Source organism: Stegostoma tigrinum, chromosome 21 (genome assembly GCF_030684315.1).
Source record: "Stegostoma tigrinum isolate sSteTig4 chromosome 21, sSteTig4.hap1, whole genome shotgun sequence".
Lineage (NCBI taxonomy): Eukaryota > Metazoa > Chordata > Chondrichthyes > Orectolobiformes > Stegostomatidae > Stegostoma > Stegostoma tigrinum.
In genome coordinates, this window is record NC_081374.1 from 56,527,124 (window position 1) to 56,553,349 (window position 26,226).

Sequence of the window (26,226 nt, forward strand, 5' to 3'; positions counted from 1 at the left end):
CTTGGTGGGATGCTTTGAGGGGCAGTGTGGTTGTGTTGGACTGACGGACCTGTTTCCACACTGTAAGGATTCTCTGATTCATGATTCTATGATTTTACTGAGCACAAAGGTACAATATTAGCCCGTCATATTTGTCTCACCTCTTGACACATTGACAAGAAAGCTTTAATTTCAGTTTCTGTGCATTTTCAATGTGTCTGCTGTCTCTAACAAGGCTTGACTGTATCTCCTTCTCGAATGCACATCTCCTGTCCCCTAACAAGTAGAGGTGTCACTTGCTTTTCATTCAGTACCATCAGTAAAACAATAGCCTCCATATTATAAGATAATAAAATGTGAGGCTGGATGAACACAGCAGGCCAAGCAGCATCTCAGGAGCACAAAAGCTGACGTTTCGGGCCTAGACCTTTCATGAAGGGTCTAGGCCCGAAACGTCAGCTTTTGTGCTCCTGAGATGCTGCTTGGCCTGCTGTGTTCATCCAGCCTCACATTTTATTATCTTGGAATTCTCCAGCATCTGCAGTTCCCATTATCTCTGATACTATTTTAGCCTCCATATTCTATCCAGCGGCTTCTATTAACACTCTCACACTGTTCTTTTTTACCTCCAGGTATTGACCACTCATCATTTCTTATTCCTCTCCTCATCTCATCTCTCTCACATACGCTCTCTCGATCTCTCCTCTCCCTATTCTCCCCCAACACTTCACTCAGGCACAAACAGAAGTTCACAGTCACACTATGTTGCACATGCATATCCTATCCCTCATGCACAAACATACTATCCACACACACTGACCACGGACAGACACACGCGGGCAGACACACACGGACAGACACACACACACAGAGTCACGTTCTCACTCATTCATACTCCATACTGTCATACAATCATGCATGGTCTTGCACACATTCCGTGGCACACTTGCATGCCCTGTTCGCAGGATCTTTTGCCAATGTTCATACACTCAACTACACACAGACACACACACACAAAACTCTCCCTCACACACTTGGGGTTACAAATTCACTTGCTCTCAAGCTCACTCGCTCTCACAGACACTCTCACTGCCTCATGCATGCTGTTACACTCGCTTTTGTGCTGACTCTCGTTTACACGCTCTTGAGCACAGTCACTGGCGCACACATTCTGTCCTGCGCACACTCACACTTTCGTGCACTGTCTTTGCACTCTTGAACACAATCATATGTTCACCTCTCTCTTGCACACAGTCAATTTGATTAGAGTATTCATTGTTACATATGCCTAGGTACAGTGAAAAGTTCTGTGATGCATGCAGTATAGACAGATCATACCATACAAGGTGCATTAGTGAAATGGAACATAATGACAGCAACAGAGAAGATGCACAGAGAGCAAGATCAAAATTAGATTTAAAATTTTAAGAGTTCTATTCAGATGTCCAATAACAGTGGTGAAGAAGCTTTTCTGGGATCTGTTCACACATGAATACAAAGTTTTTGACACCTTCCCTTCAGAAAAGGGTAGAAGAGAGTGTAATTGGCGGGTGAGAAAGACCTTTGATAATTTCAGTTGCTTTCCCGAGGCAGCAGGAAGTATAGGTGGAATGAATGAGTGGAAGGCTGATTTGCATGATGCACTGTGCTGTGTTCATGACTCTGGAGTCTGTTGTTTTCTTAGGAAGAACAGTTGCCAAACCATGCTATGATATGCATCCAGATAGGATGCTTTCTCTGGTACATCAATGAAAGTTGCCCTTTATATTTGAATTGCCTTAGCCTCCTGGGAAGTAGAGACATTGGTGTGCTTTTTTGCCCATTGCGACGATCTGGGTAGACCAGATTTTTCACAGTCATTGATGTGACTCCATTATGGTGTGTTAACCAGATCAACAATGTCATTAAAAATATCCTGAAGGAGGAGGACTGTAAGACGCAGCTCGATGTACACTTTGGTAAGATGAGTGATTAGGTCTTGCATCAAGTGTTCCGAGAGCTAGGCAGTGGATTAAATAGCAGAACCTCTAAAGTTGCAATCTCTGGATTATTCCTGGTGCCACATGCTGAGAAGGCAAGAAAAAGGGGAAGAAAACAGATGAATGCTTGGCTCAAGTGTTTGTGTTTGGGGAGGGATTTAGACACATGGATCTGAAGGACAATTTGTGGGGATGGTATATCCTCTGCAAGTTGGCTGGTCTGCAGCTGAAGCAGAAAGGAACCAAAATCCTTGCACAAGGGTTTGCTAATGTGGTGAGGAATTTAAGCTGTCGGCCTCCAAGCAGTGGGCAATTGAAGAGCAGGTAATTCACTGAGGGGTGAGAAAATAATAATATAAAGATTATATTCGGGGATTTCAACTGCACAACATTAATTGAGATAACATAAAAGTTTGACTTGGGAAATAATTCTTTAAATACATTTGAGAGATTATTTAACATCACCATGTAGACGAGCTTGTAAGGGACGGTGCAATGCTGGACCTACTTCTGGGACACAAAGGCAGTGTTCAAGGTGACAGTGGCTAAGTGCTTTAGTGATAGTGACCATGACAACAGAATTTTCAACGTGGGAGAGGAGATCTGTTTAAAAAAAAATGTTTTTGGTTTGGGGTAAGGCATATTTGACTGAAACAAGGCAGGATCTGGGTGTAATATTTTGGGAAGTTGGTTGAGGGCGAATCTACAGCAGAAAAGGAACTGGGAGAGTAAAGGCCAGCTATGTTCCGTTTTGGGTGAAATTTATGATCAACAAGCCTGGAGAACCCTGGATCTTGAGGAATGTTCAGGACATGTTTATGACAAGTGCAAAGGGAGCAAATGAATGGATGACTAGTGACGTATAAAAATGAAGTGTGAAGAAACGGTGGTGGCCAAGATTGGAAAGAATATCAAGATATTCTGCAGGCATATCAAGCAGGAGAATAACCAGGGAAAGAGTAGGGCCAATTAGAAACCGGGGTGTACGAAGGGTGATGGGGCAATCTGTGTTCAGAACTGAAGAGCATCGATACAGTCGACAAGTACCTCCCATCTGTCCTCCCTTCAAGGAGGAGCATTGATGTCTATAAAGCAGGAAGATGCAGGGTGAAATTGAAATTATTGGCTGGTTTAAAAGTGAACAAATCCCCACGCCCATATGAGTTGTTTCCAAGACTGCTGTGGGAGAAGAGAAAGAAAATCTCTTCAGAGATAGTAGGAACTGCAGATGCTGGATAATCTGAAGAAACAAGGTGTAGAGCTGGATGAGTGCAGCAGGCCAAGCAGCATTAGAGGAACAGGACGGCTGATGTTTGGAATCTGGACCCTTCTTCAGAAATGGGGCAGGGGAAGGGATTCTGAAATAAATATGGAGAGAGGGGGAGGCGGATTGAAGATGGATAGCTGAGAAGATAGTTCGAGAGGAGACAGACAGTTCGAAGCGGCGAGGATGAAACCAGTGAAGATGAGTGCTGGTGGGGGGTTAGAACATAGAACGATACAGCGCAGAACAGGCCCTTCAGGCTTTGTTGTTGCACAGACCAGTGAACTAATATAAGCCCACCCCGCGACACCAGCCCATCAGCACTCATCTGCTTACCCAAGGACTGTTTAAATGCCCCGAATGTGGCTGAGTGAACCACATTGGCCAGCAGGGCGATCCACGCCCTTACCACTCTCTGAGTAAAGAACCTGCCTCTGACATCTGTCTCAAATCTATTATCCCTGAATGTGAAGCTGTGCCCCTTTGTACAAGCTGAAGTCATCATTCTCGGAAAAAGACTCCCACTGCCCACCCGATCTAATCCACTGATCATCTTGTATGTCTCTATTAAATCCCCTCTTAACCTTCTTCTCTCCAATGAGAACAGACCCAAGTCCCTCAGCCTTTCTTCATAAGACCTTCACTCCAGACCAGGCAACATCCTGGTAAATCTCCTCTGAACCTTTTCCAATGCTTCCACGTCCTTCCTGTAATGGGGCGACCTGAACTGCACGCAGTATTTCAAGTAAGGCCGCACTAGCTACATCTTTTAATATACTAGCACAGAGTACATCAGGTCCCAGATACCTATCGACCTTTAACCCCATTAGTTTCCCGAGCACCTTTTCTCTGGTGATATTTCTTGTCTGCTTTTTGCTCTTTGTTCACTAAATATTTTTGAGATGGTATTTGTGCCTTTTGCTGTGAAGACTGACATAAAGTATTTATTTGTCTCATTTGCCATTTCCTGATTCCCCATTATTATTTTTGCAGCCTCCATTCTTTAAGGGATCTGCGTTCACTTTGACCTCTTCCTTCCTTTTCATTTGTTTAAATAAGCTCTTATTGTCGGTTTCTTTTCTATTTCTCGGCTTTGAAATCTTTCCTTATTTCTGGTTTCCCACTAACCTTGGGCACTGACTGTTGAATTGGCAGAACATTGGAGAGAATGCTGAGGATATGGAAGTTTTGGTCTGGTGAATAGTACTCGACATGGTGCTGTTGCCCCCACTCCTGCTCAGGTGTCTCCCAGTTGAAATGCCAAATGGGACCCTGCCCATGCTCTTCACAGCTGCCCTGCAGCATTAAATGGCTGGAGGCAGGACATGGGGCGCCCTCTTGGATGGAAGTTCTACCTTGTAGAACTCCTGGCCACTTAGAGCCCAGAAGAGTCTGAAGTTGCTGATGGCTGGATGGCAGGTCCCGGACTAGAGGTGCGGAGTGGTCGAGGGTTGTTCGGGGTTGTTGAAACGTTGGATGAGAGTTTAAGGGCGTGAAGTGCCTTGGATCAGGCCAAGGGGCCTGTGGATGAGGATCCCCTACCAACTCAGTTTTTCGAGGCTGGATTGTGCATGTAAAGCTGACTGCCTTCCTGATTGACATCTATCTCCTTACGCAATAGAGGGGATCCCTTAAATTGCCATCAATTAGTCTCAGGAGGTCAAAGGATAGGCAGGCTGCTTGACAGTTCCCCAGAACTTCCACACATGTACACACAGTGCCCTCCAGATTTTATGTGTTTCTTCCCACCTTCGTATCTGTGGGATGGGGCTTTATAATGTAGCTCATGCAGTGCTAAAACAAAGAAGTTATCCTGAACCTTGAAATAGGACTGGAATGATACACCCAAATCTGGGACTAAACTTCAAGAGTAATAATTTTGGTAATATTGAGTAATAATGATGAAATTTACCCAACCTGTTTTAGGATTGTGACATTTTATCAACAAATTTAGCTAACGCTATTTTCATTGGAGTACAGGGGATTAATAAGTAGTTAATGGAGACATAAAGGATTATGATTGGTTGGGATAAGATAAACGTGGAGAGGCTGTGTTCCCATGGCTGGTGGATGATGTTACAAGGAGAAGGGAATGCATTCATGTTTTGGGGAAAAGATGTAGGGCGATGTCGAGGGGAATTTTTTTCAAGCAGTGAAGGTTCATGGGCCAGGATCTCTCTGCCTGTGAAAGGGTTAGAAGCCGAGAAAATCAACGATTTCACTCAGATGAATGCATATCTCTGGGAGCTTCATTCCTCATATTGCCATTAGATTTTATTTATGGAGGTTCTGTTGTATTTGGAGTGGTTCGATTGGCATTCCATGTTTTGACCATGTTTGCCAGATTTTGTTGGCATCATGTGAACTAAAATTGAATTGATACTTGTTTAACTACTAATTGTTTTTGGTAGACGCTGTAGAACATACCATGTGTATGACAAAAGAGCAAAATTATAAGAGAAATCTAGTTCAAAACCGAGGTAACAGAGCGCCTTTTTAAAATGAACAAGAATGTGTGATTAACACACTTCATAGCTGCAACCTAGTGTGATTTAAATGAATGCTGATTACCAGCAGTGAAATAGGGGTTGTAAGATCCACTATTTGAAACGAGTAAAGAGCCAATTAGTTTGTACTTTGGATTTGGATGTAGTGAGAATGCACGTCGGTTGAAAGAGATGGATGTTTTAGTTTAAATTGTACTGAGTCCTGCTTCATAAATATAAAGGAGGGCTTCATAACATACAAAGCTACTGTTCCTCCACCATTGTTCTGCAGAAATTACTGAACCAAACGACAGAATATGACCAGCATCATAAGACCATAAGACATAGGAGTGGAAGTGAGGCCATTCGGCCCATCAAGTCCACTCTGCAATTTAAATCATGGCTGATGGGCATTTCAACACCACTTCCCTGCACTCTCCCCCTCGCCCTTGATTCCTTTTGGGATCAAGAATTTGTCGATCTCTGCCTGGAAGGCATCCAACGTCCTGGCCTCCACTGCAATCTGCGGCAATGAATTCACAAGCCCACCACTCTGGCTGAAGACGTGTCGTCTCATTTCAGTTTTAAATTTACCCCCTCTAATTTTAAGGCTGTGCCCACGGGTCCTAGTCTCCCCGCCTAACGGAAACAACTTCCTAGTGTCCACCCCTTCTAAACCATACATTATCACTGACGGTTCCCTAGTTAGATTTGACATCGTGCATTTGAGAAGGAAATGGCCTGTTTCCTTCATTCCAGAGTACTTTTGTGAATCATTGTATTTATTTCTAGGCCAAATACAGGAATTAATTTTATTTGATAGCTCAATAAGTTAAAACTGTAATCAAAGTTAGTTTTCTTCCTCCTTTGTAGTGGATCTGTTGGAGTGCACACAGCGCAACGCGTCTTTGATCAACACAAATTGACACAAACCGAGCAACTTCTGAATGTGACTGAAGTAATCAACTGTTTAACGTCCATTTATGATGTTTTGGAACAAAACCACAAGGACTTGGTCAATGTGCCACTCTGTGTCGACATGTGTCTGAACTGGCTGCTGAACGTATTTGATACGTATGTATGATTTACACTTTAATGTAGTATGTTTAGATTCTCCTAAGGTGCATTTAAACTGCATCCGACGGATTGGATTTTGATATGTATATGATCCGTTCAGTGAATATGAAGATTGTCGACTGATTAAAATCAATCCTGGTATTGTTGACATAAGGTTTCAGTATGTTCTAATTTCATTTCACTTAAACAGATAAAGTAGTTGAAAGTTTTAACGATTTTTGTTTTAAATCGTAAAATTGAAACTGATATACTTTGGAATCCATTTGGTCAGATCTGTACAGGATCATGTAGACATCTCGACACTCTGATTGTAATGCTCTTCACGGTGACAAATGTTAGTGCTGGAGAAAGACGTGTATAAAGTACACAATATGAACATCATCCAGTTAATGTCAAGGAATAAACGGCCCGATGTAGAATAAATTTTTATGTGACCCTCAATCTCGTAGAGTCATACAGCATAGAAACACCGTGTCTATGCCTCCCAACATACACCAAGCTGCACTAATCTCATTTATCTGCACTTGTTCCACAGCCTACTTGACCGAGCATTTTAAATGCTCATCCCAGATGCTTTTTAAATGTTGAGAATACCTGCCTCAACTACCCTCTCAGGCAGCGTGCTCCATACGTCTACCACTTTTTAGATGAAAAAGCTTTTCCTCAGACTTCCTCCAAAGCATTTAATCCTCACCGTAAACTTGTGCCATCTGGTCTTAGACACATGTGCCATGGAGAAAGGATTCTCACAATGTATTCTGCCCGTGCCTGTCATAATTTTCTTTGCCTCAATCAGATCCCAACCCCAACCTCAGCCTCCTCTGCTCCAAGGAAAACAAACCCAGCATACCAGTCTATCTCATAACTGAGACTTTTTAACCTAGCCAGTATCTTGAAGAGCATTAACTGTGCCATTGTGGTATTTTCCAGACTAATTGTCGTTCAGCTTATCTCAGTCAGATTGTTTAGTAAACTCCATTTAGGAATAATGTTATGCACTTCACTTGGAAATGTATTAGGACTGTGACAGTATATTGGGGAATCCTTGCAAGCGGAGAGAATTTTATTTTCTTTCAGTCCAGGCTGGATACAATTCTAGGACTTGGCAATGGACGTCCAGGGTTAAACTTTCGGTGTCCTCCTATCCACCCCAATCACCTTGAATTTACCATTAATATAAAATTGAGCTTTGTCTGCATGAGATCTGTTCCAATATTAAATTGTTATTGCGACTGTCAATTTTGACATTCTTCATTAGGTGCGTACCCTTCATATTGATAGCAGCTCAAGCTGCTTCAGGATGTCAAAACCAAAATGTTGCCTTTTCCAGGGAAATTGTAGATATTGAGCTGAAATTCTCGCTAGGGAGCACTGAACAACATGCACTATTTCCCAGTACCACCTCATTAGTACTTATTCCCTTTTTCTACCTGCCAGACAGAAACTGGATGCTCCGAATTAACGACATGAAATTCTGAGTGGGTGTGTGGTGCTTCCACATTGCTCGATGCTCCTCTGCACCTCCAACTTGGGCACTAGTCCGCAGCATCTGCAGCCACACCCATCAGGATCACCCCATGTCCACAGTTTTGACATGTGACATGTTCCAGCCTCAGAACATCATGGCACATCACAGATCTGCTTTCAGTACTCTTCTGTACTTCATTGCTGCATTCTGGATTGCAGCAGCCCCCCTCATTGCAGTGCTACTGCCAGGGCACTTTTGGATGCAGGGACAGGCACCCATTCATGTATTGGGCCATGTTACACATCAGGACACCTTGCTTGAGCTCTCAACTCTCATTGTGTCCCTGCATGAATGCTAACAGCTCCTCTGCCTTGTCTTCATTTGCCTTGTCTTCTTAAGGTTTGCCCCTCCGCCACATCTAACAGACTCATAACGCTACTATGTTGATTAACTTTTTAGCATCGAGACCAAGCCAGACAGCTTGTCATGCTTGTTAGCAGTCATCAATCAAAGGAGTGGATGTGTTGCCGTTCAGCACCGTGATATGTTGATCTCACACCTGCAGTCTGTGCCAGCTGCAGAAGCACAGAAGGCATTGCATTGTCTCCAACCACATGGTCATGCTTCAGGTTCCGAGGGGAATGGTCTCCAGTCAAGCGAGGCACTTTCAGGCAGCAGATCTAGGTAACTCCAGGGCATTGTCTGATATCACTCGAGGGGCTTGGATGCCATTAGTTGGCTGCTCAGAATGACCATGGTCAGGACACTGTCGTCATAGGTTGTGAGAAGTCAAACATTAGACACCTCACTACCTGTGTTAGCTCTTTCTGCCCTACTGTGGGCTGTTTTTCCTGGAATGAAACAAAGGGAGGAATTGAGTGAGATGAAATGAGCTGGTGCATTTGTTAGTGCTCATGTATGTTTGGGAAGGGAGGTGAGGTCTCCTGGGTGAGAGCAAGAGGCACAGAGAACATACAGGAATAATAGCCTTGGGGCCTCAAGTAGACGAGAGCAAGCGAAGACAGACATTGAATGCTTTGGTGAGAATGGTATTACATGAGCTGTGCTGAAGGGTGGTGCAGAATTAGAGAGAGTGTGAATGTGAGGTAGCACAGACCAATGAGGATCCTCTTCCATTGGAGCAGAGGTCACTGATCCTGCAGCACTGCTGTATGGTTCTTTTGGTGGTTGAGACTGCATTGACACTGGACAGCCTCAGATGAGTCTGGCTGAATATTGTGTTGTGGCCTCCTGTGCTTGTGCTTGGGAAAGAGGACAGTCCTCCACTGCACCAATCCATCCACCAGGACCTCCAGGTCCCTAACTGTAAATAAGGTGCTAATTTCCCCTTTCCTGCCCTGTCTGGGACAATTGCTATGAACTGTACAAGGCAGTTCTGGATTCTGGGTATTTTACTGGTTCACAATAGCCTTTAAACATGGCACTAGTGCCAGTAATACCGGGATGTTTCAGTGGTGGCAAACACGTGCAGTTACGATGAGTGTAGAACTAACTAGCGTCGGCTGAGGGAGGCACTATAGGAGCATTGTTGCTAGTTAATGAATATGTTTGCAACAACAGAGTGGGAAAATTTGTTAGGTCTTTTGGAGAGATACTGTCCTTGCAGTGCAATAAAAATAACACTGAACTAACATTCCAGTGTTTTCGACCTTCAGATTTCAGAACAGATTTAGACCATTCAGCCCATTGAGTGGGATCTGTCATTCTCAACCTCCTGTGTCCTCACTAAGCAAGAACATATCTATCTATGCCTGAAATCAACTCTGACTTGGCCTCCACAGCTTTCTGCATCAATGAGTTCCACAGATTCACAACTTTCTGACTGAAGAAATTCCTCCTCACCTCCATCCTGAAAGGTGGTCCCTTTGACTCTGAGGCTGTGCCCTCAGGTCCTGGTCTCTCCTACTCGTGGAAACATCATCTCCATGTCCACTCTATCCAGTCCTGACTGACCTTCAGTGTGACCCCCTTCGTCCTTCTAAACTCCATCGAGTACAGACCCAGAGTTCTCAGCCACTCCTCACGTGACAGTGCCTTCATCCCCAGGATTATGTTTGAGAACCTCCTCTAGACCCTGACAAAGGCCAGCACATCCATCTTTAGATAGATGGCCAAAAACTGCTCTTAATATTCCAAATGCAAGATAACCAGAGCCTTACACAGCCTCAGCAATACATCTCTGCTCTTATATTTTTGCCGTCTTGAAATGAATGCTGATATTGCATTTGCCTTCCCAACTGCCAACTGAACCTGCATGTTAAAAGAATCCTGAACTGGGGCATCTTTGTGGTTCAGATTTCTGAAGCCTTTCCCCATTTAGAAAATAGTCTATGCCTGTACTTGCCCATCTCTACAGACTCTCTGTGACCTCCCCACTTCCTCAACACTACTTGCCTCTCCACCTATCGAAATGTCATCTGCAGACTTAGCAACAACGCCCTGTGGACAACAATACCATCAGTTCCTTTGTCGAGATTGCTAATGTATAACGTGAATGGCTGTAGTCTGATCTCTGATGAGTGCGGAACTCCTGTAGTTGCTGGCTGCCATCCTGAAAAAGACCCTTTTATTGCCACTCTCTGCATTCTGCCAGTTAGCCGATCCTCTGTCCATGCCAGTACCTACTCCCGAACACCATAAGCTCATTTTTTATTTTGAAGACTCCTGTGTGTCACCTTGTCAAAGGCTTTCTGGAATTCCAAATAGATAAAGTTCAATGGCTCTCTTTGGTTTTGACTCACTGGTTACATTCCCAAAGAAACTAACAGAGACCTTCCCTTGACAAAGTTGTGTTTTCTCAGCCCAATTTACCATGTATTTCCAAGTATTGCCATGTACTTCCAAGCATTGTCTGGTCTCATCCTTAATAATAGACTCTGAAATCTGACCCAATGACCAGCGCCAGGCTAACAGGTCTGTAATTTCTCATCTTTTGCCTCCCTCCATTTTAAACAGGGGTGTTTTATTTGCCATTTTGCACTCCTTTGGGACCCACCCTGACTCCAGTAATTCCTGAAAGATCACCAATGGTCTTCTCACTTATCTCCTTCAGAACTCTGGGGGACAGTCCATCTGGTCCATGTAATTTACCATCTTCTCTGAATTATAGAATTCCTACAGAGCGGAAAGAGGCCATTGGGTCTGCACCACCTCCGCAAAGAACATCCCACCAAGACCCAGCCCTGTACTGTTTCCCGGCAAGCTCACATTTGCCACGGCTGATCCACCTTGCCTGCACATCTTTGGACTGTGGATGGAAATCAGAGCACCTGGCGGAGACACATGCAGACATGGAGAGAATGTACAAATTCCACACAGACCCTTCAGCTTCCCCTGTACCTTCTCCTTAGTGATGGCCACTGCACTCACTTCTGCTTCAGACTCCCTTAAAGCTCTACTACTGGTGCCTTCCAACCTCAAGACTGATGCAAAATACTTGTTCAGTTCCTCTGCCATTTCTTTGTTCCCCAACACTACTTATTTGGCCCCTCTTGAAATTTTCTTTGCATTTTCAGGGGTGTTTACAATAACAATATCTACTTTATAGTGTTGACAAATGGATTGTTTAGATCATCACAGAAACAATAAGCAAAATTCGTCAGTATTCTCATTTAACAATTATATATATTAATATCACAGTCAATGCATTTCCATCAGGTAAGCGCGTAGCTGGAACTTTCTAACCCGGCAGTTTTCACTTTTCTGTTCTTAACAAGAATACCTATTTATTACAACAGCATAGATTCTAGCTACAGACAGATGTTTACAAACATTGGACATATATCTGTATGAATTAAAACTGTAAACCCCCTGTCAACTCATCTTCCTGCAGACAAACATAGAGTGGAGATGGATAAACCATGGATATTATAGGTGGAAAAAAATGCGAATTAAGTCCTAACTAAGTGGTCCCGGTTCACAGGATTTGCCAAGATGATCTTGAGAATGAAAAACAAATGAATAAATATCGCAGAGTGACTTATTATCTATTAAAGCATGTGTTGATGATATGGCATTGCTGTGATCATAAAATAGAACATTGTCCAATTTCCTGTGAGCATTACCGTAGTTTTCATTTGTATTCTCCATGTCGGGAACATATTTATTTGGTACTTTACTGACTAAGTGACGCTCGCTCATCTACAGTGTTCGGTTGCAAACAGCCAATATTTTGTTATTCTAATTGAGTAACCATGGTTTGGAATTTTGTCATGGAAGTGTATTTCACTTATGTTACTCTGCGTAATTGTAGCCAATCCTCCATTGGCAAAGAAACACACAACTACAGCAGTTAATAAAAGAAAGAACTGCATTTATGTAGCACATTTTATGGTCTCAGGCATAAAAAGTACTTTATAGGCAGCTAAACTACCTTTGAAATGTCGTCACTGATGTAGCATAAGAAAACCTGTTGTATTTAAAATAGTCAGAAGTAAAGAAATATGAAATGAAGTAATAATAAAAATAGTGAAAAAATATGAAATTATGAATGTGAAGAAATATAAAATCTCCAGTCCCTTGCGAGTGGAGACATAGAATCAGGAGATGTAGAGTCAGTATGGAGCGTACCAGGGAGGAGGCCATTCTGGATCTGGTGTTGTGCAACCAACCGGATTTGATCAGGGACCTCGAAGTAAAGGAGCCATGAGGAGGTAGTGACCATAATACAATAATTTTTGATCTGCAATTTGAGAGGGAGAAGGGAGAATTGGAAGTGTCAGTATTGTAGGAACTCGGGAGCTATGAGGGAGGAGCTGGCTAAAGTTCAATGGTTCAATACCCTCGCCGGGATGGCAGTGAAACAACAATGGCAGGTATTTCTGGATATAATGCAAAAGATGCAGGATCAGTTCATTCCAAGGAGGAAAAAAGATCCTAAGGGGAGGCAGGGATGGCCGTGGCTGATGAGAGAAGTTAAGGACTCTATAAAGATAAAAGAGAAGTAGTATAACCGAGCGAAGATTAGCGGGAAGCCGGAGGACTGGGAAGCTTTTCAAGAGCAACAGAAGATAACTAAAAAGGCAATACGCAGAGAATAAAATGAGGTACGAAGGAAAACTGGCGAAAAATATAAAGGAGGATAGTCAAAGTTTTTTTTAGGTGTGTGGAAAAAAAATGGTTAAGACTAAAATTGAGCCCTTGAAGACAGAAACGAGTGAATTTATTTAATGGGAACAAGGAAATGGCAGAAGAGTTGAATAGGTACTTTGGATCTGTCTTCACTAGGCAAGACACAAGCAATCTCCCAGATGTAATCGTGGCTGAAGGACCTAGGGTAATGGATGAACTGAAGGATATTTATATTAGGCAAGAAATGGTGTTGGATAGACTGTTGGGTCTGAAGGCTGATACGTCCTGATGGTCTGCATCCCAGGGTACTTAAGGAGGTGGCTCTAGAAATTGTGAACACATTGGTAATCATTTTCCAATGTTCTCTAGATTCAGGATCAGTTCCTGCGGATTGGAGGGTGGCTAATGTTGTCCCACTTTTCAAGAAAGGAGGGAGAGAGAAAATGGAAATTATCGACCGGTTAGCCAGACGTCAGTGGTGGGAAAGAATTATAAAATTAAATTGCGATTCATTTGGACAGCAGCAACAGGATAGGTCAGAGTCAGCATGGATTTACGAAGGGGAAATTGTGCTTGACTTATCTTCTGGAATTTTTTGGGAACGTAACTATGAAAATGGACGAGGGAAAACTCGTGGATGTAGTCTACCTGGACTTTCAGAAAGCCTTTGATAAAGTCCCACTTAGGAGATTAGTGAGCAAAATTCGGGCACATGGTATTGTGGGCAAAATACTGACTTTGGTTGTAAACTGGCTGTCTGACAGGAAGCAAAGACTAGTGATAAACGGGTCCCTTTCAGAATGGCAGGTGGTGACCAGTGGGGTACCACAAGGTTCGGTGCTGGGACAGCAGCTGTTTACAATATACATTAATGATATAGATGAAGGCATGAAAAGTAATGTTAGCAAATTTGCCAATGACACATAGCTGGGTGGCAGTGTGAAATATGAGGAGGATGTTATGAGAATACAGGGTGACTTCGACAGGCTAGGTGAGTGGACGGATGCATGACAGATGCTGTTGAATGTGGATAAATGTGTGGTTATCCACTTTGGCGACAAGAACAAGAAGGCAGATTACTATCGAAATGGAGTCAAGTTAGGTCAAGGGGAAGTACAACGAGATGCAGGTGTTCTTGTACATCAGTCAATGAACGCAAGCATGCAGGTACAGCAGGCAGTGAAGAAAGCCAATGGCATGCTGGCCTTCAAGAGGAATTGAGTATCGGAGCAAAGAGGTCCATCTGCAGCTGTACCGGGACATGGCTTAGAAGGATGAGAAGGGGTCTGATTGAGACGTATAAGATTATGAAAGGATTAGACACTCTGGAGGCAGGAACCATGTTTCTGCTGATGATTGAGTCCAGAACCAGAGGACACAGTATAAAAATAAGGGATAGGGCATTTAGAACAGAGTTGAGGAAAAACTTCTTCACCCAGAGAGTGGTGGATATATGGAATGCTCTGCCCCAGAAGGCAGTGGAGGGCAAGTCTCTGGACACTTTCAAGAAGAGATAGGTACAGCTTTTAAAGATAGTGGAATCAAGTATTATGGAGATAAGGCAGGGACAGGATACTGATTGTGGATGATCAGCCATGATTATAATGAATAGTGGTGCTGGCTCGAAGGGCCGAATGGCCTTATCCTGCCCCTGTTGTCTATTGTAAAAGTTAATTGTATAAGAATGATTAAGACGGTCCCTTTATGTATGGTGTTGGCAGCTTGTTCAGATAGGGAAAACAACATGGCTGATCTTGATTCCGCTCCTATTTGTTACACAGAAGCCTCTTCGAGCAATAATTCTTGAATGTTGATGGGACGTTGAAACACAGGTAGATTATCGTGATCACTTGTTGAAAATGGATAGCAGCTAGTAGTTCTCTTTCCACTCAACTAGTGACCAGTCGGCAATGGTCAAACAGTGCATAACCCAGAGATCACAAGCTCCCCTGAGACATGATGTCAGTTGAGTCTCATGAATAACTACCTGCAGATGGACTATCTGTAGATTAAACATGGTATTAAATCTCACATATACTGCTCTCAACCATTTTAATCAAAGTGTTTATCACTCGTTGCATCGAAACAGATCACACAAACTGAAATGGCATATGCACAAATACCAACATACAAGTTCTATATAGTGGCATTTTGTTTAAAGTTGTATTTATTAAATGAAAGGGTGGAGTATAATCTTCACAAATCATATTAAGATGCTGTAGAAATCTATGGAAGTGAGAAATTTGTTTTTTGATTCAATACATGTCTGACAAATGACAATTCAAAGAGATCTTTGTTTCAGCTCGAGTGGGTCGCGGAGTCGTCCTCATTAGGGGCATTTAAGTGACTATTAGACAGGCATATGGATGGTAGTTTAAGATAGGGGTGGAGGTTAGATAGACCTGAGGTTTAGGGTAAAAGTTCGGCAGAACATTGTGGGCTGAAGGGCCTGTACTGTTCGATGTTCTATGTATGTTATGCTGTATTCAAATAAGTAAAGTCAGTCATGACATTCTGCAACTTCCTTTTCCAGGGGTATGAGTGGAAGAATCAGAGTGCTTTCTTTGAAAATTGGCTTGACGTGACTCTTCAAGGATCATCTAGAGGAAAAATACAAGTGTCAGTACTAAATCTATCATTGCTGATACACATGTAAACTGTAGATTTAACTGTATGTAAACTTTGTTTAACAAACTAGCACACTCAATAAACTGACAAAAATTATACACCAGATGTTTACTGTATTCTCATAATCTCTGTGATGTCTGGTGAGGGTGCAAGTGAGAAGGCTCCCTGCCAGTAAGTTTTAGTTAAGGCAAAGTTGCTTCATTACTGAAGGTATTTATACTGTAAATGAAGGAGAACAGTGATGCATATATCCTGTGCATTATGTTCCGATTATTGAGTGTGTGTTTTTTTGTGCGTGTGCACCTATTGATCAACTGGAATTTTTGATTACTCAGCACATTCCTGGTACCACGGGTGCTGTTTAACAAAAGGTTTGCTGTATTAGTATATTTCTGTAATTAGTCATTACCACTATGAATGTTAAGTCATAACTTGGTCTGTGCAGAATCTGCACAGTGCATTCCTGCAAGATAAATGATGCGCTACATATGTATGATGCTATTGTTTCTCAAAGACACTAACCTTAGCAGCTGTTTTTGTTCCCAATCATGTTTTCATCATTAGAATACTGGGAAAAATATTCAGAACTGTGGTATGACTCAAGTGCTCAGTTGCAGCAGTGGTAACACTTAGTGTGAGGTTATGTTTTTGCCCATTTGTTGTGCTGTTTGTCAACAATGTATCTCACAAACTAATGGGCATATTTCATTGAAAGCTGGTACGTATGGGTATGGTCAAAGGAAGAACTGATTAGTTTTTGACAGATCCAGATTTATTTCTCTTTTTTTAAAGCATCAGTTAAAATCGGTCGGATAGGCAAATGATCATCTTTCTGGAATATTGTTGATTGATTTAGAATGTTGTAGATTGTGTCAGCCCTGACAGTAGAATTTGTCCCAACTATCAAAATATGAGCAGATCTTTGAGAGCAGATTATCAAATTGGCCTGAAGCTTGCTCAGTGAGATGGAAGCTTTTAATAAAAAGGATTTATTTTGTTAGCCTTGCTTTTACAAAGAATCAGTCAAGTGGAGAAATGCCTCCAAGAAAAGCTGTGTAATTATAGACTCATGGATGTTTGTTGCACAGGAGGAGGCCGTGTGGTCTGTAGTTCCTGCACTACTCAACAAAGATCTGTCTACATTGAACTCACATGGCATTGATTTCCTTTTTGACTGTTTGGCCCATAGCCCTGGAGCCTACGGCAACACAAGTGAACATCTAAATACTGCTTAAATATTCAGACACTTTCTGAATCAGTCACACTTTCAGTCAGTGAACTCAGGACTCCCACCACACTGGGGTAAATAGGTTCTCCTCAACTCCCCTCCCCTGTCTACGAATGGAAAAAGCAACTTCCAGTTATCCTTTCTATGCCCTTCAAAATCTTAAACACCTTTACCAGGTCCCCTTGTCTGCTCCACTCTTGGCATCGGTCAGTTGGGCAGGTCAGTGGCAAATTGATATAGCCTGAAGAAGGAATAAGATAAGAGAGTACTTCATGTGGCAAAGCCTGTCATGCCCGATGGAGGACAGCAACGGCCGTCAGCAGTGAAGTCCACTGGCAAGGATGGGCGGGCCTGAGCCCAGCACAGGGGAATACGAGCCGTCACTGTGGAGCCCTCGTTCAATGTGTCTGCAAACTCGTGGCTTCAGAAAGGACTGTAATGTTTGACTTTTTAAACTTTTGTTTTTATTTTTCTACTGTTATATTAAGAAGACTGTCGTGCTGAACTTGTTAACTTATTCATTTATTTTTCTAACATAGAACATGGAACGGTACAGCACAGTACAGGCCCTTCGGCCCACGATGTTGTACCGAACTTTTACCGTCATCCTAAGGTCTATCTAACCTCCACTCCTACCTTATACTGTCATTCATGTGCTTGACTAATAGCCGATTAAATGCCCCTAATGAGGCTGACTCCACTACCCTCTCCAGCATTGCATTCCACTCCCCTACGACTCTGAGTAAAGAAGGATGGATAAATTTTCTACATCTGCATCTAAAATTTCGTACCGAGGTACTTTGTACCTGAGATGGCACCGTCTGAGGTGACATTGTACTCTTGTACCCTGTATTGAATACATGTGATAATAAAACCTAAATCTAAATCTAATGCATAGCAGGACACTGGGAAGCTTAGAGGAGAAAAGGGATCCTGGGGTACTTGTTCATAAATTCCTGAAGGAGTCAGGTCAGGCTAATAAGGGTTGTTACAAAGACATATAGGACATCTCCCTTTATCAGTCGTGGCATAGATTGTAAGAGTGGGGAGGTCACTTTGGAGCTGTTTAAAAGTTTGGTTAGGCCACAGCTGGAGTCACGTGTGGAGTTTTGGTCACCACCCATTAGGAAGGATGTGATTGTACTGGAGGGAATGAAAAGGATGTTGCATGTGTTGGAGCATTTTAGCTGTGAAGAAAGGCTGGAAAAATTCAGATTATTTTCTGTGAAGCAGAGAACGTTTGGCGAGGTGAGTGGAGGTCCTGATAGAGGCATAGAAGATTATGAGAGGTATAGATAGGTTGAGTAGAAAGCATTGTTCCCCTTAGTTAAAGCATCAATAACAACAGGGCACAATTTTAAAGAGAAAGACGGGAAATTTAGAGGAGCTTTGCGGAAAATCATTTTCATCCAGAGTGTGGTAAAGGTCTGGAATGCATTGCCTGGGAGGGAAGTTGAAACAGGAAACCGTACAACCTTTGAAAAGTACTTGGATGAGCACTTGTAATGTCATAATATTTTTGAGAATGGTCTAGTGTGTAAAAATGTCGCAGTGTATTTTTAGAGGTACAGCCTTAGTGGGCTGTAGGACCTCTTCTGTACTCTATGATTCCATGAGAACCCCCAGCCCAGGCAGCATCTTGGTTTTTTCAGTAATCTCCAGGATCACACCCTTCATAGTGTGATCCCTTGCCTTGTTAGCCCTCCCGAGTTCGTTAGCTCACACTTTTCCTGGTTGAGTTCCAATTGCTGTGTCCCGCTGACCAGTCTGTTGATCTCCTCCTGAAGTTTATTCTTCCTGTCTGTCAACCAATTTGCCAATTTGCCAATTTGCCTTTGATTCCATGGCTGTTATTTACATGACCATTCCACCGATATCCTCCTCACTGAATTAGTGATTTGCTAGTGACACGGTCATACAAATTGTGTTTAAGCCCAAATGAAGAATATACATGACAAACTTCAAGGGTCCTTGTGGCAAGCCCTGCACAACCCCACTGAAAGCAAACATCCTGTCAAATAGACATCCCTCTACCATCAATCACCCTGTGCTCTCTGCCTCAGCCAGTTTTGGCTCCAGTGTGCCTCTTTGCCTTTGATCCCGTTGACTGTTGCTTTCTTGATCAGTCTGCCAAGGGGGACTTTACTAAGTCAACATCAAATGCAGAAGTTCATCAATCTTCCAACATCTCCTCAAATTTGGATCAAATTTCTGAAATGTGACCTCATCTTAACAAATCCATACTGACTATCCCTGATTAATTCATGCAAGTACATTCTACCCCTAAGAATGCCTCTTTGTAGCTTCTCCAGTGCTGAGATTATTCTGACTGGTCTTTAATTTCCTGGTCTGTTTCTTTGTCCGTTTGATAATAGTGGGACAATGTTAATAGTCCTTCATGACTTCACGTGTGATTGACAAGGGTTTGAAAATTGCTGCCAGGGGCCCAGATATCTCCTCCCTCACTTCCCTCGCTAACTGGTATACGTTTCAGTTCGGCCTGCAGATGTATCCACTTTTAAAGTTGCTAAACCAGCTGCATCTCCCTATGTCTTAACCTCTGATGTTCCGAGGTCCTCTGCCCTGATATCTATACTTGCAGTGTCCTTCTCCGTTGTAAAGATTGACGCAAAATATTCATTGAGGACAGTGCCCATGTTTTCCAGGTCCACACAAAGATTACCTCTGTGAAATGAATGAGGAGATATCAGAGAGTTTTGAGATTTACAATCAAGAAAGAAATTGACAAAATGACTTCCTTGGAGAATCATACAACATACATTGTCCATTGTTGTAAACAAACAGAAGTTTTTGTTTCCACAGTTGTTTGCAAATAGCCAATCAAGATCATAAAATAATCTTTTAACATAATTTACAAAACAAGGCAATTGAGGAAGATGTATTGGATGTATTGAACTCTCAACTACCTCCCTTAAGTTGAGGAATATCAATATTTTTCTTCTGGATAACTTTGGCAGATCTCTTCAAACAAGTCGCTGAACCCACAGATTTATGTGACCAACGAAGCCTGAGTCTTTTGCTTTACGATGCAGTCCAGATCCCTTGGCAGCTGGGTGAGGTAGCTTCATTTGGAGGCTGCAACATTGAACCAAGTATCCGCAGTTGCTTCCAACATGTAAGTGTGCTCTGCACCAATTCATAAGGTCAAGCGGGTCCACTTGCCAGTATGATTTTTGTGCTCATTTTTGGTTTGAATTGGTTCCAGAGGCCAACATGTACCACCACTAATCCAAGGCTATCATGTTGATAAGTAGTCAATGTTTTTATTAGATTAATGACAAAAAACAATGTCAGAAACCCCAGTGATAGTGTATGAGATACCATATCACTGAGGATAGCGGACGTAAGCTTGACATAATTAATCATGCAGCTGATCTTTTATTTCCCTCCAGGGCCAGAACAAACCAGAGATTGATGTTGAACGCTTTGTCGAGTGGATGAGATTGGAGCCTCAGTCCATGGTGTGGCTGCCTGTTCGACACCGTGTGGCAGCTGCTGAAACTGCAAAACATCAGGCTAAGTGTAACATCTGCAAAGAGTACCCAATCGTAGGTTTCAGGTGAGATGTGCAAACCAGCAGAAAGTTAGTGGGAATTAGTTTTTAAAGAAAGCTTTAACTTTAGATGTTCTATTGGAAACTCTGTCAGTAAATGATAACTGAAATCGTCAAAAATCCCAACAAATTTATGGACCAGAGAAGTAATTAGGATAAATTAAGTATCAACTTCTTTACCTTAATTTTTGTGAGAGGTGAATGCTGCATGTTTATGGTATTTTGTTCACAGTTGCATTGATCACAGACACTGTGGCTCAGAACGGATTGTAACTCGACTTGCGGTTGCTTCTGTAATTTGCAATTATTGGGAATTTACAGAAAGGCCTTTTTATTAGTCCTGTAATCAGTGTGTGTGCATCCTATGAAAGTGATTGCTGTGGTGTTGCTAAATGATCGATAAAACTTCTTGTCCATAATTAGTAAATTAAAATGCATATTTGGACAGGATTTCTAAGGGGTAATTGAACCTTTTTGGTTAACTATTCTCCTACATTTCTACGATTGACCATCTTGGAAAAGGTGCATGTTACTGCCATTGATCTGACCAAACAACTCCCTGTCTAAGAAGTGAGACCCCAACTGTGGATGAAACTATGACTGCCGTAACTAAGTAAAGAGCAACAGCGACCCGGAGTCAATTGAATTCCATCTGAAGCTTGAGGAATGGTGGCCTAACTCTGAAGGCCAAGATCTGTTAGCTTTTCATGGACTATGAGGAACAGGGCAGGATTTCACAGAATCTTTAAGATGCCATATCTTGTACAAAACTGAAGGAGAAATGTCAGATTGCTCAAAGAACCATGGGATCACCAGCCTTTCCATTGCTGGGAAGATTCTGGCAAGGTTACTTCTGAATAGGTTTATGCCACCATGGCAGATGAAAACCTTCCATGTGAAGGGAACTTTGTGAAAATGTTGGAGACAGAGCAGGACCAAATTACAGGAATGATTCCAGGGATGAGATATTTCATTATGAAAATTGACTGGGGGAGTTGTGACAGTTTTCCCCGACTTTCCTAGCATTTGTTTCTCCCCAAACAATTTACCGTTTCTTCAAAATAAAAAGAAATATGTAATTTAACTACTTAACTTGCATTCCTTCAAAGGTTGAAAATATCTAAACAAAAATGAACATTTCTCTTACTTCTTGTTCTTTCTTTATAGGTACCGCAGTCTCAAGCACTTCAATTCTGACATCTGCCAAAGCTGTTTCTTTTCGGGGCGCACATCAAAGGGACACAAGTTACATTGCCCCATGGTGGAGTACTGCACTCCGGTGAGTAATATATTATTCCACTTGATAGAATTGTTCCAATCAGTGGAAACTTAGGGATTTAACCATTTAAATACAATCTTCCCTCAAAGTTGAAGTAGTTTGCTAAAATGATAAAAGGCCAACAGCTTAAATCAGGCTTCAATACCAGAAATGCAATATTGTGCAGAAGCTCTTTGAGGTCAAGTTGAGGCTCAAGGAAGAATGTGTCATCACGCCCACCCTTTTCTCCAGCTTTGTCACCGCCATTCTTAATCTCGTGAAGAACAAGCTTCCCAGTGGCCTGGACAGGATTGATGGAAAACCTTTTAACCTCAACCAGTTGAAATCGAAGAAGAAAATGACACTGACCTCGCATATGGAACTTCAGTATGTGGTTCACAATGTCATTTCCGCTCTCAGAAGTCTTCAAATCTCCCTTAAGGCCTTTGCAGAAGTATACTGAAGAATTAGCCTCAACATTAAATTTGCCACCCAGGTTGATCGGGTTGTTAAGAAGGCATACGGTGTGTTAGCTTTTATTCGTAGAGGGATTGAGTTTCAGAGCCATGAGGGCATGTTGCAGCTGTACAAAACTCTGGTGCAGCTGCACTTGGAGTATTACCTACAGTTCTGGTCACCGCATCACAGGAAGGATGTGGAAGCATTGGAAAAGGTGCAGAGGAGATTTATCATGATGTTGCCTGGTATGGAGGGAAGGCGTTTTGAGGAAAGGCTGAGGGACTTGAGGCTGTTTTCGTTAGAGAGAAGAAAATTAAGAGGCGACTTAATGGAACCGTACAAGATGATCAGAGCATTAGATAGGGTGGACAGTGAGAATCTTTTGGCTCGGATGGCCATGTTTGACACGGGCTGGACACAGCTTCAAATTGAGGGGTGATAGATATAGGACAGTGGTCAGAGGTAGGTTCTTTACTCAGAGAGTAGTAAGGGCGTGGAATGCCCTGCCTGCAACAGTAGTAGACTTGCCAACTTTTAGGGCATTTAAATGGTTGTTGGATAAACATATTGATGATAATGGAATAGTGTAGGTTTGTTGGGCTTCAGGTTGGTTTCACAACATCAAGGCCGAAAGGGCCTGTACTGCGCTGTTATGTTCTGTGTTCGAACCTCAAGATGACTCAAATCCTTTACCAATCTGTCATGTTGTGATCCATCTTTTCATCAAAATTAATAGAGAAATCCTCCCAAATGTAGAACATTTCCCTTAGATGGGACGCTCTCTCTCTTTTAAGGCTGACATCGATACAGAGATTCTAACATTACGTCCAATCTGCGAGTGGCACCTTTGGACTCCTAAGGATGAGAATGCTCAATTGTGACATCTGTGCTGATCGCAAGATCCTTGAGTTCAAGGCATGCATCGTTCAGCCTCTTCTATATGACTGTGAAACCTGGATAACATAGAGCTGCCACTTCAAGACCCGTTCAGCACAGTTTTATCATGGATTCTCCACATCAGCGAGGAGGAAAAACCTCCCAGCATCAGCATTGACGCCATGATGATTTGAAACAAACCTCATTGGGATTGCCATGTACTTGGGATGCCTAAGTTATGACTACCAAAGTAAATTTTTGCCAACTCAAGGAAGGCATCTGAACAAGAAGAAGTCAAAGGAAGCATTTAAAAGACCTTGAAATGTTCCTTCAAGAAGTAGTACTTGGAGGTCAAAGTATGGATATCCCCATTCAGAAGAAACCAACTTGGGGGAATCTCCTGTATGAAGGCACATAATTCTTCATGAACACCAGACAAGAAGTTGAAGTGTGGGAAAGGAACTGGAGAAAGGAATGCCAATGTTCTCAAGGCCGAGACCACTTCCACCACTCCGAAAGACCTCCTAAACGTGTGGTCAGATATGTGGCTCCAGTTCAGGCTAATCAACCCGCACAGAGCTCAGGACCTGTGATATGGAATTTCCTAGCTGGGCAATCATACTTATCAGCCAGTGATGGTTCTTAATATTGTGCAGACTATGATTTGATCACAACTGAGTACTGTGTGTAGCTTTGAGCATTGCTATAGAAAGACCAGGTTTTATAGATTAATCAGAATGGTGCTACATGAGAAACTGGACTTAAGAAGAGATAGGTGATACTTAATTGTTATTTGTTTCTGGGCCACTGGCATCACTAACTGGGCCAGCATTTACTTCCCATCCTTAATTACCCTTGTCATTGTTGAATCATTGTAGTCCATGTGCTGTAGGTAGACTCAGTCAGTCAGGGGCGAATTTCCAGGACTTTGACCCAGTGATAGTGAAAGAACAGCAATATATTTCCAAGTTGAGATGGTGAGTGGCTTAGACAGGGTGTTGTAGGTGGTGCTGTTCTCATATATCTGTTACCCTTGCCCTTGTAGCTGAAATTTGTCATAGGTTTGGAAAGTCCTATCTCAGGATCTTTTGCAGATTTCTCAGTGCATCTCATAGATGGTACACACTGCTGCTTTTGAGCACTGGAGGGAGTAGGTTGCTTTTTCCTGGATGGTGTTGAACTTGTTGAGTGCTTTTGCATCTGCACCCATCTAGGCAAGTGGGGAGTATTCCACCATTCTTCTGACTTGTTCCTGTAGCTGGTAGACAGGCCTGGGGAATCAGGAGGTGAGTTACTTGATGCAGTAATCCGAACTTTGGGCCTGCTCTTGTAGCCACTGCATTTAAATAGGAAGTCCAGTTGAATTTCTGTTCACTGGTAAAACCTGGGATTTTGATAGCGGACAATTCAGTGATGGTTACACCATTGAATGTCGAGGGACAATTTATGGATTTTCTCTTACTGGAGATGGTCATTACCTAGTATTTGTAAAGTATAAATGCGACTTGCCACTTAGCAGCCCAAGCCTAGACATCGTTCTGGCCTTGTTGCATTTGGACATGGACAGGTTCACTATCTGAGGAGTGGTGAATAATGCTGAATATTCTGCTATCTCTGGTGAACATCCCCACTTCTGAGCTTATGATGGAGAGAAGGTCATTGATAAGGCAGCTGAAGATGGTTAGGCTTAGGACTGTACTCTCAGGACCTCCTGCAGGTGACCTCCAACAACCAAAATGCCTCCCTTTAGGAGAGGCGATGACCTAATGGTATTATGACTGGACTAATAATCCAAACACTCAGGTAATGTGCTGAGGACTTGGTTCAAATTCCACGATGGCACATAATGGAATTTGAATTCAATGAAAATCTGGAATTAAGAGTCTAATGATGACCGTAAATCCATTGTCAATTGTTGGAAAAACCCATCTGATTCACTGATGTTCTTTCGGGAAGGAAACTGCGTCGCCTGGTGTGGCCTACATGGAACTCCAGATATCAGTTATGCAATTTGAGATGGGCAATAAAAGCTGGTCTAACCCGCAATGCCCTCTTTCCCATGAAAGAATGGAAAAAATATCGTCCTCTGTGCAGATATTATTCGAACCAGTGGTGAGTTTCTGCTGGATTCCCATCAGCTCCAGTTTTGGTAGCGCTCCTTGATGCCACACTCGGTCAAATGTAGCCATCCTTAGCTCACCTCCGGAATTCAACTCTTTCGACCATGTTTGAACAAAAGCTGTAATGAAGTCAGGAACTGATGAGGTGGCAGAATTGAGGATCTTGTACAGGGATCCGAGGGATGTGGCATATTGAGATTTCCAGAAAGAATTTGACCAGTTGCTGCATAAAAATGTGAACCAGAACGTTAGATCCAAGGGGATGAAGGGTAGAATATTGGTTTGAATAAAGGCCTGGCTAACTGACAGAAAGCTGAGTGTCAGGATAAATGAGTCTTTGCCTGGATGGTGAATTGTCACTAGTGGGGTGCTGCGGGTTCAGTTCTCTGACCTCAACTATTTGTAACCTATACAAATGATATGTAAGCAGAGACAAAATGTAACATAACAGAATGCATGGATGATTCTGAAATAGGTGGGACAACAGCCTGTGATGTGAAATAGAACATACAGAGCGGAACATTGACAGGCGAGGAGAATGGACCAGAATCTGGCAGGTGGTTTATGTGGATAAGCACAAGGCTTGCCTGTTTTGCCCAGGGGAAAAAAGGGCGAATTATTATTTAAATGGAAGGAAGATTCAAAGTCTGTTATCTGGCTGCCTTTGTGCATGAATAGCCGAAAGTGGGTATGCAGTTATAGCATAGCATAAGAAAGGCAGATGGAACTCTGGCATTTG

The 26,226-nt window shown here is 42.6% G+C and overlaps 1 protein-coding gene across 1 annotated transcript in view; it reads left to right on the top strand.

The window, feature by feature from the left end:
• Positions 1 to 23,650, top strand: part of LOC132210836 (utrophin-like) — a 39,544-nt gene extending 15,894 nt beyond the window's left edge. Inside the window, exons 3-6 of the mRNA XM_059653287.1 lie at positions 6,582 to 6,782; positions 8,713 to 8,895; positions 21,942 to 22,053; positions 23,639 to 23,650. Coding sequence (XP_059509270.1) covers positions 6,582 to 6,782; positions 8,713 to 8,895; positions 21,942 to 22,053; positions 23,639 to 23,650 — 508 coding nt within the window. The remainder of the gene's footprint in view (positions 1 to 6,581; positions 6,783 to 8,712; positions 8,896 to 21,941; positions 22,054 to 23,638) is intronic.
• The last annotated feature ends 2,576 nt before the right edge of the window (positions 23,651 to 26,226 follow it).